The 10,930-nt window shown below is 36.5% G+C and overlaps 1 protein-coding gene across 1 annotated transcript; it reads right to left on the minus strand.

Annotated features, from left to right (window-relative positions):
• Positions 1-1,945: 1,945 nt before the first annotated feature.
• Positions 1,946-10,930, minus strand: SMCO3 (single-pass membrane protein with coiled-coil domains 3). The gene is made up of 2 exons (XM_059404766.1): positions 10,758-10,930; positions 1,946-3,135 (listed from the first exon to the last, which is right to left on the minus strand). The coding sequence occupies exon 2, from the start codon at positions 3,117-3,119 to the stop codon at positions 2,442-2,444; it is 678 nt and encodes a 225-aa protein (XP_059260749.1). The 5' UTR covers positions 3,120-3,135; positions 10,758-10,930; the 3' UTR covers positions 1,946-2,441.

Here is a 10,930-nt window from a genome sequence, read left to right on the forward strand (position 1 = left end):
GCTGGTGGGAAGACGGCCCGAGACAGTTTGACCCAATTTCCGGAAGTTCAATTTATAAGGCTGAATGAGAGTGCCCGATCGCAGTGCGGGAGCGGTTTTGCAGTCTCTGTAGGTTAGAGTTGTATTAGTTTTTGAGTTTTTTTCTTCTTGATGTAAACGAGCGCGATCTCTATCAAACAGATAGTGTCTGCTTGAAAGTGGATCCCTGCATAACATTTGCTACTGCACTTGTTGCGCTTTCCCAGCGTCAAGCCCGTCTGGAAGTTTCCAGGCGCACAGAACATAGGTAGACCTGAGCGAAGAGATCAGGTCCCGTGTTGGAGTCCCAGATTGTTCATCTACGAGAAATTATAGTAATTTCAATGAGTTTTTTGGAGGAGGAGATGTGGGGATACACGTGCAGTCAGTTTTAAATTTACGAGTGGTGAGGTTGCTTTATATTGGCTGCTTTTCCCTTTTGGTCTTTTCATCAGCTAGAAGTCCTTTATGATGTCACTATACGTACATACAGATTATCACTTAGTTTCTAGTCTTAGTCCTTCCCTTCTCTTCTGTCCACTTTTTGTCTAAGCCTCTTATCCTGTCTTTTCCCCTTAAGGGTAAGTTTAATATTTAAACGTTATATTTTTAAGAGATACCCTTGGTTATTTCTGATCTTAATATCCCTTCTAGGAAACTATATTAGGTATTGGTCAGTTCTTACTGTCAATTATAAGTGCTCCAAAATACTGAAGGAGATACACATTAATTTTTAACAATATTTTAAATGTGCACTTAAACATTTAAGGTGAGTTTCTTACCTAAACCACCCTTTGTCCTAGAAAATTCATGATTTGGTTTTAGACTGAATTTTGAGTCCCAGAAAGAGCAATAACAAGGTCTTGTAGTTTAGAACTTGTAAGTTAGGTAATAAAATTTGATTTTGGAGATGAACTAATTTAGTTTTGCAACTAATTTTAAGAAGCAGTGACGGAAGAGAAAAATGAAGAGTACATTTGAAAAATTAGTCTTTGATCTAGCTTAATTTTTGAGATATGCTGAGCTTTTAAAATTTCAACACATTTCTTGTACTAAGATGCAAGAATCAATTATAACAAACACATTCTTACATCAGCAACTTAATGATTATGCAAGTAGAACCCAAGAGTCACAATGGGGAGTCATCAGTTGGTGAAAGATTTAGAAAACACTGTGTCTGCAGAAATTAACTGAACCGTTAGGCCTCCTTAGCCTCTGGATTTTTCTGAAATCAGGTATTTAATGAAATGAGGCACCTAAAGTTCTATGTAGCAAGGACAGTTTCATTATGCTAGTATGGAAAAGGAAGTTTCACTTTTTGGAAAAATTATAATAAATTATGACTCTCTTTTAAATGACAAATTCTTAAAAGAGTAACACCTTCCTCCCCTGCATCCCAAATGTATTTTATACATGTGTAGCTGGGATTTGCATGTTTGTTTGTTTTTTTTTTTCAAATGTTCCAGAGTGTTCAAGCATGTTTGTTTTTTAAAAAATGTTCCAGAGTGTTCAAACATTACCGTGAGGAATATTTAAGCATCACACCACAGTTGGTCAGGGTTGATTGCAATTATAGAAACAGAACCTTTATCTGTTCAGTTTTAACTTTTATCTTTTTTTTTTTTAAAGATTTTATTTATTTATCTGACAGAGATCACAAGTAGGCAGAGAGGCAGGCAGCAAGAGAGAGAGGGAAGCAGGTTCTCCGTCGAGCAGAGAGCCCGATGTGGGGCTCCTATCGGGCTCAATTCCAGGACCCTGGGACCATGACCCGAGCTGAAGACAGAGGCTTTAACCCACTGAGCCACCAAGGTCCCCCTGAACTTTTATCTTTTAAAAATCCATTTGCATTTATAGGATGTACTTAGTGGAAGTTACAGAACCCTTGCATCCTTTGATCATTAAAGTAAACTGTTATAACCCATACTTCAGTCTCTTCTAGTTTATTGAAAATTGAGCTTAAGCTCAAGGTCAAAATTAGAATTTCCATTTAATTCAAAGGCCCACAGTTTGTGTCTAGGCAGAAGTTACCAAGTGCATCCCCTTAGAACTAAATGATGTGTGAAGCTAGTGGTAGGAATGAAAGTTATTCTTTACTCAGAGTAAATTTTAAGAATTTTGGGGAAAAGAAAAGGAAGAAGTAACACCTAGACTTGCTCTTCTCCAATTGCATTTAATGTAATGTTGATCTGGTAGAGCAGAGTAAGAAGGTATCCTGGGATATATCTTTTGCCTCACAGGGTCTAGACCCAGCTGATAGAAAACTCTGGAGTCTTCTAGTTTTAGCATCTCTTAAACCACCTTGCCAACTTATTAACTATATTTCTGTCCATGTTGGAAACTTAACGGAAAATGAACTTAATCCAAGAAGCAAAACACTATTATTGAGACACAGAAAAATATTCCAGTGGCACCGTGGCTGTTCATTTCATTTGGTGTTTCACTGTGTTGGTGACCTCAGTAATGGCATGATGATACTTTTCTGAAGCTGACTTGAATTCCACAAGATGCTTCTCATAACTTTTAATGGCTGCTTCAAGCTGCATTTTCTCCACTGCTCCCAGGATGGCACGGAAGATCATATCTATGCCAAGGCCAAGAACGGCAACCCCTATACTACCAAGGAGAGAAGCACCAATTTGAGCTAACACAGTGACCAGCTTGTTAATGATGCCAGTTGTGACGTTTGAGCCCACAAGTTTAACAGCTACTGCACTGGCTGCGGAAGTAGCTTCTCCCAGGATGACTGAAATGACCTTTTGTACTATTGCAATTTTGTCTGTTTCCCTTTCTTTAATATCCTGAAGTTTTCTGTAGAGGGTTGGCTCTAGCTTATCTTTTAGTGCTTCATCAACCTTTTGCAGGTAAGTTTGGATTTTCATAATGGCTTGGATGATGATATCACAGTTTTCTTTGATGGTCCCATCTCTTTTCATCTCGATGGAAGCCAAGTTGCACCCCAAGTGCATGTTTAAGACGTCAATCAGCTTATTAGTAGCATGGAAGCTATCTGATAAACAATCAAGAAGCTGCTGGTGAAGACGGTTTACTTCCTGCCTTCTCCGTGGATTCTCTGGGTAGAGGAAGTCACTCTGAGACATGTTTCAAATATAATTTCTGAAAAATAAAGTAGTAAATCTTCACTAAAAATTTTGAAAAATACCTGCTGTCTGTGTGCATTTGACCAAGAAATCTTTTACTTTATGAGTAGAAAAATAGCACTGTGCTATCTAAGGAATTCCTTAGAAAATTCAACAGGTTCTTTAAAGCAATTATTTTTATGAAACTTAGAGTCAGTGTATGGGAATGGGGGTGACAATGCCACCTACCGATGCAATAAACGAGGCATTAGCTTTTTTTGTGGTAGAGAGAAATCCTAGATAAGAAGATCTGTGTTTATCAAGCATCTGGTTATTAGTAAATAAATGTGATTATTTCTAAGTTGTATTTAATAAGGTTTGACATAGACTGCAGTTTGATATGGTTGATTCTTGATGACCGGCACTCCTTAATTTTTCCAGACCCTACTTAGCACACTGAATACACCTACCAGATTGATTTCTCTAATATTGGAAGATAAATTAGTAGAGCCAGAAGAATATTAAAAATCTCTGAATTTACAGGGTTATTAATGTTTAATTTTGTTTAGAGACTAACTCTGTATGTCTTTACAAACAAATTATTTGTTCTCTAAGCCTAGGGGTCATCAAAGGCAACACACAGAATCTTTACAAAAACTTTTCATGTTAAGGGTATATATGAAACATTCTTTAGATTAAAATCTCACTGGGGGAGAGAGTGGGCATGGTGCAGGGACAGCGCCATTATGACTACCTCTGTGGTCTCATTTGCAAAGCTTAGAAGTTAAATTATTTAGAATGGTTTATAATGCACTTGGGCACAGTGAAGATTAGCTAGAATTGGCCTGAGAAAGGAAATAATGCCATTTCATGAAAGTATTAAAGAATAAGTGGCAAGAGGATGCAGTAGAATGAATACAATGAATCAGGCCAGAGCCTTCTTGTGTTTGTTCTTCTCGCTTAGAGTATTATGCAGAGAAAATAGGAACAAGCATGTTCAGAGTTTATTTGGTTAAAAAATTTGAGGCCTGTGAGAACAATCTTACAATATGCATACGTCGCATAGTCTTCCTATGTGCTTGGCACTTTAATTTTTAGTTGAAACTCTTAGAAGAAAAGAGAGAATGAAATATCTGTGGTGTCTGGCACATTCTCTCTTGAGTAAACAACATCCTAATGAACTTGGGCCCTATCCACTCTGAGACCATGGCTTTTAGCCTAGATATGGGGAATCTCACAAGCATAGAATGAAAGAATGATATTTTTCTCTCAAGAAAGTAAACATGAAAAGAGCCTGTCCCTCCAAGCCATAAAGATATAATTTAGAAATAGGAAGGGGATTTTAAGTGGATTGAGAACATAATCATTTATGCTGTTCAGTTTAGAAAAATGCCTTGGTATCCCTAATAGAATAAACTTATCACAGTCAGAAATTCATTTGCATCTTTGTTTCAAATCCAGCACACACACACACACACACACACACTCAAACCCATGTGTTACACAAATTTCCACAGCAATACTTAGAAAATATCTCAATTTCATTTAAAGAAATTGTTGAGGATTTATTAAATATTCCCCAGCTCACCGTTGGGTGACAAAACTGTACTTTGATAACCATGAATGTGGACTTTGTTTCTCCTTTTTTCTTCCAGAAATTTTCCATTCAACCTTTTCCTTTTTTGGTTTCTAGTTTTCAGATAATATCATGAAGTGAAAACTCCAGTTTCTTACTTTGAATTCAGAAGATCATCAACTACATTCCTATTCAGATATTTAGGTGAGAGGAGTCTTTGTTAGCTTGCGAAAGTGTAAAATATCTCTAGCAGTTATCATTTGCCTTTATCTGAAGGCATAGCTTCCAGAAAAAGGTATGTTGTTCTATTTACCTAAAGATGAACAAATGGAGAGATGAGACTTCCTCCAGGATAGGAGGCTGAATACTTCCAAGTGGTCAGTTTAACTTACTGTTTTAACACACCTTGACAAATTAATCGTAAAATAAATAGTCAGGGTGTTATTTACTTGAGGAGAAATGTACCCAGGTCCCACACAGATGTAGAGGACTCCATTTTCTTTTTCTTTTCTTCCAAGAGTTGAAACAAAATCAAACAAAACTAATAGATGAGATTTTTTTTCAGGAAAAAGTAATGATGGGACTTTATCCTCCCCAAATATTAAAGCATCATAAAAATAATATTAGTATTGTACAGGTTGCAGGAGTAGATGGAATCATGGAACAAAATAGTTCTGGAAACAGACTCTTCTATACATTTAATATTAATAATATTACATTATTAATAATAATATTTAATATATGATAAATATAGACTTTCAAATCAATAATAGTTGAAAATGTTCCTGGCACAATGAGCTAGTTTTGGGGTTAGAAATTAATTTTATTTTATTAAAAATTTTTTAAAAAAGAGTTTATTTATTTATTTGACAGAAATCACAAGTAGGCAGAGAGGCAGAGAGGCAGGCAGAGAGAGAGGAGGAAGCAAGGTCTCCGCTGAGCAGAGAGCCTGAAGCAGGGCTCCATCCCAGGGTCCTGAGATCATGACCTGAGCTGAAGGCAGAGGTTTTAACCCACTGAGCCCCCCAGGTGCCCCTATTTTTAAAAATTTTAAAAGGTTATTTATTTATTTGACAGAGAGAGAGAGAGTAAGAGAAGGAATACAGTCAGGGGGACTGGGAGAGGGAGAAGCAGCCTTCCCACTGAGTAGGGAACCAACCCAAGGTGGGTCTCGATCCTAGGACCACAGGATCATGACCTGAGCCGAATGACTGAACCCAACGATTGAGCCACCCTGGCGTCCCTAGAAATTAATTTTTTTTTTAAAGATTGTATTTATTTATTTGACAGACAGAGATCACAAGTAGGCAGAAAGGCAGGCAGAGAGAGAAGAGGAAGCAGGCTCCCTGCTGAGAAGAGAGCCCGATGTGGGGGCTTGATCCCAGGATCCTGAGATCATGACCTGAGCCCAACGCAGAGGGTTTAACCCACTGAGCCACCCAGGCGCCTTTAGAAATTAATTTTTAAAAGTTAGTGTAATATTTGTAAAAAAAATGATAAAATAGAAGAAAATTGATCATTTTCAAATGTCTGTATGGAGGAAGGCTTTATAAGCTTAAAATCAAAGGAAAAAAGTCACACAAAAATTTGACGAACAAGGATGGCTATGTAAAAAGAATTAAAAAGAAACTGGGAAAAATGCAAGAAAAACGAAGTATGAATTTCTAATGACAGTTGCTATCAATAAGAAAAACAGTAGTTATCTAACAGCTAAATGAGCAAGCAACTCGGTACAGTAAAAGCATGGTAGCAGATTGATAAAAAGACTCAATCTTACCAGAAATCAAAGACCCAAGTACTCTTTGAAATGTATTTTCTTTCTTTTACATCCCCAAGGCCTGACACGTGCACTTTTATACCTTCCTCCCAGTTTCCAGATAGCAGTCTATAATTCTGTGTCAGTAACAAGTTTGAGTAAGATGTCGTAATGTGCTTAGAATTATTTTTCAAATCTAACATAAAAGGACTTGTATTTTTCTGAGTTGGGCTTACCTTCCTAGCTCCTTTTGTGTTGGGGAAGGACTTTGGAAGGATTCCTTATGCCTTGCAGATCTTCAGCAGGCCTGCCCTCATACCTTCCCAGGACTGAACACAGTTCAAAATTATTTTCATCCCAACAGTGAGATAAACAATAGAGAATTAGGTGAGGAAGAGGTAGGGTTTGAAGGTGAAACTAATGAATTATTTTTGGACAGGTGAAATTTGAAGAGCCTGGTGAAGGAAGCAGTTTAATAATTCAGTAACAAATTATCTAATGGACTAGTACCTTACTATGGATAAGGTAACATGCCGAACTTTATAGAGCACACAAAATGAAAAGGACATGGGTCCTGCTTTTATGGCATTTTTAATCTAGTTAAATAGTTAAGCCAGACTTCAAACCACTTGTTGAGCTGAAAGTATTATGTCATTTGAAATTATAAGGCTCGTGCTTCATTTGTGCAAATTCAAATTTTCAACAATCTGCAGGTTGATATGTATTAACATTAGGGCTATATGGGAACATTTAGTAATTTAGGGAAGGTTAATAATTTGTTCCCTTTCAAACTGTTATTCTTAGATATATACTTGATACTTAGAGGAGAGGTTATACACCACGCGGAAAAAGAGTTAGCAAAGTGCACATTTCCAGTATTGCCTCTGACAATTAAACTAAGCTCTGACTTGCAAAGTGTTTACTTCACTCAGCAAAACAAAAGCCTTGCAATCAGTTGGAGCCGCCTTCCTTGAAGATCCTAGTTGTTACTTCCACGCGCCTTAAGGGATGTCTTACCAACAATATATAATAATTACCTAAAAGATGTCTGGGCCATACGTACTTTTCCCTATCTTACTACATTTTCAGGCATGACCTTTTAAATATTGACTTTAAAATTCAGTCTTTTAAAAATCATTTCTTGGGGCACCTGGGTGGCTCAGTCATTAAGGGTCAGATCCCAGGGTCCTGAGCCCGGAGTAGGGCTCCCTGTTTGGCAGGAAGACTGCTTCTCCCTCTCCCACTCCCCCTGCTTCTGTTCCTTCTCTCACAGTGTCTCTCTCTGTGTCAAATAAATAAATAAAATCTTAAAAAAAACCAAACAAACATTTCTTTTGGGGTGCCTGGGTAGCTCAGTTGGTTGTGTCTGGCTCTCAGTTTTGGCTCAGGTCAGGATCTCGGGTTCTTGAAATCGAGCCTTGCATTGCGCTCTGCACAAAGCTCGAGATCCTCTTGTCCCTCTCCCTCTGCTCCCTGCCCCTGGAATGAATAAGTAAAATCTCTAAAAATAAAATAAGTTTCTTTTTTCTTTTTAGTTAGGCTCTGTGCCCAACACAGGGATGAACTCATAACCCTGAGATCAAGAGTCACATGTTCTACTGACTGAGCCTGCCAGGCACCCCTTATAAGTCATTTCAAAGTCACTTGATAAATGAATTTTAAAGATTGGTGCTTATAAGTAGCTAAATGTTATTCTTAATCCAGTTCTTAATACTTGCACCGTTGGTGTGAAAAATGTGATTTTTACATTGTTTATTATCAGATGATAGTGCTCATTGTCTGTGAAAAGTTCACTCTGCACAGTTAGCATCCACTGCTGAACTGCTGTGTTTCTACCATTATTTGAGTATTTTGTTGTCGGGGTTCATAAGAGAGGTAAGGCAGCCTGATGAAGAATTAATGGCCAGCAGGTGGCGCTCTTGCTCCCCAGCATGCTTTTTTCACCCTAGCCTTTGCTGAAGCCCCAGAGCTTGCTTGTTGCTGTATTTGGACCGTGGGTGCTTAAAATTTAATTTAATGAGAGTTCTGTTGCTTTGTTTCCAAAGGAGGTTTGGAAATCACATGCACTATTATTGTATATGTAATATTACTTGTTATTTCAGACAATAAAAGAAACTTGGAAAGGCTGATTCCAGTGGTCAGCATATCTTCTGAAACTGGAATGGAAACAAAGACTAACCTGAAATGGATTCTCACTGAAACTAACCTTGTCAATTTTTTTGAAATGAGAAGATCAACATTCAAGATCAAAGAGTGTATAAGAAATAGCAGAGATGTATTGATGTATTGTCTGTAAAAGTTAAGATTTATTTAGAGATACTGTAGAGTTGTTTTAATTTTGGGGGGAAAGGAATCACTTTCCAAAGTGAAAATGTATTGATTATCACATATTCAAATAAAAAATTCTCAGGATAATTTTGTGAATAACAGTAGCTAAATGTCAAGTGTTATAGAAATTTAAAGAAGGAAATTACATTGAGGTGATTAGAGGAAGCTTTGTGGAGAAAGTGACATGTGATACATGTTTTGATAGATGGTAGAATTATAACATGAAGAAATTATACGTAAAAGATTTGATAAAAAAGTACTTTAAAGTATAAAGTCAATTCAACTAATATATAAACACTTTAAAAATAAAGAAAGAAAAACCCATAAACCTACCATCTTAAATTTTTTTCGTTGTTCCTTCCTAAAGTTTGTTTAAATGTGTAAATATTTTTACCAAGTTGAAATACATTAATTTATCTTACATTAATTTTCATCTGACATTAATTTACTTAAACACCTGCCTAAATTCTTAGTTTTCTAATAATTTTATTATATGAAATATTCCATATGATATCAACCATAATTTAATAAGTACCCAGTTATTTCCCTATCACAGTATTGTAGTGGGCATTTTAATACAGAGTTTTTTCCCCATTTCCAATTATCTCAATTATTTCCTCAGGATAAATTTCCAGAAGAGTTGTATAATCCATGAGAAATAAAGTTTTTATTATGGTTATCTTTTAATATGTATTGCAAATTGCATTCCAAAAACTTTTATACCACCATCAAAAGTAAATTTTTATAGCAAGGCACTGTGTATGTTTCAAAGCCAAAGATAGTTCTGTTAAATATATATTGTTAATTTGGGAAGCACAGAGTTAAATTTCAAAAAGAAGAGTTTTTGCTTTTGCAGAAATACATGGTGGTGTGTGAATGATGATATGATACACATGATCTATGAGACTGGCTTCCAAAGAATCTGGAAGGGAGTGCGGAATAGAGTTACAGAGGAAATAAGATCAAGTTTGTTTTGAAAATTTTTGACACTAGGTTATGGGTATATGACACTTGATTATTTTATCATCTCCACTTCTGTGTATGTTTGAACTATTCCCATAGCAACAATTAAGGAAAAAGAGACAAAGAAAACACATCTCAGCCTCCAGTGTTGAGTCATTCATACTCTCTGAGTTTTTCCATTTCTCCCTGCTGTCATTTTCCTCACTGTCCTATTATTGGGTCCAGCTATCCTGGGAAGTTCACTTATTTGGGAGTTTGGGAGTAGGGGATAGGTGAAACCACTAGCTTTTCAAGAGAAAATAGCAGTTACTGACTAGTTCTGAGACTCCTCCTTTAATTTAAATCAAAACCCTGGCCTTTAATTAAAACAAAACAAAACCAAGAATTTGTTGATGGTGGGATGACACTCTTTCTGATGTAAGTTCTAAAGAACGTTTCTGGACCAGAAAGCAGAATATCAGTGACATTCATCAGCCTTTGTTAAATGCTCAGGGGAGAATCCTCTACTTCTATGCCTTAAGACATTAGGAAAAAAAAAAAAAGGGTAGACAATGTTCTGTGCCCTCAAGAAGATAACAGTCTATTTGGAGACAGACAGCATTTAAATGTAATATAGTTTATGAGAAAGCAGAAACTCTATAAATTAACTAGTATTAGATTGTACATTCCTTCTTTCACAGATCCTGAGTACTTATATTGATGTTAGAGACATAAAAAGAAATGCTACAATCCATGTAAACAATACACAGGTGTTGTCTTGTCCTCAGTGCTTTCTAAAACTGCTATCTTTACTGCTTTCTCTTCCCCTCAGACTTAATCAGTTACATAAATTGTTCATGTTCTTCTTTATCTGGTGTCTTCAGAGAAATAAATACTCAGAAGGAAGCGGCCATTGGATACTCTTAAAACAAAGTTGTTTTGTGACTTTATTATATTCATGGCTAGGATTCAAGACTGACATGTTATTTCAAATACCCTTTAATCCAGAGAAACAGAATATCATACCAATATTAGTAGAAATAGCCATATCGCTTACCTTGCTGTGTTTCTGAGTTCAGTAGTCCCAGTGGTTGTTTAGGAATATTGTCAAAGGGCTTTTTCATCTGGATGTTTCCATGGAATGTGATGACTTACAGCCTTTGCTGGTCTCTGCTGGGTCCCTCTGCCTGTCCGCTTTATCTACTATTTCTGCAATCCTCATTCTCTGAA

The sequence above is a fragment of the Mustela nigripes genome, chromosome 6, assembly GCF_022355385.1.
Source record: "Mustela nigripes isolate SB6536 chromosome 6, MUSNIG.SB6536, whole genome shotgun sequence".
Classification (NCBI taxonomy): Eukaryota; Metazoa; Chordata; class Mammalia; order Carnivora; family Mustelidae; genus Mustela; species Mustela nigripes.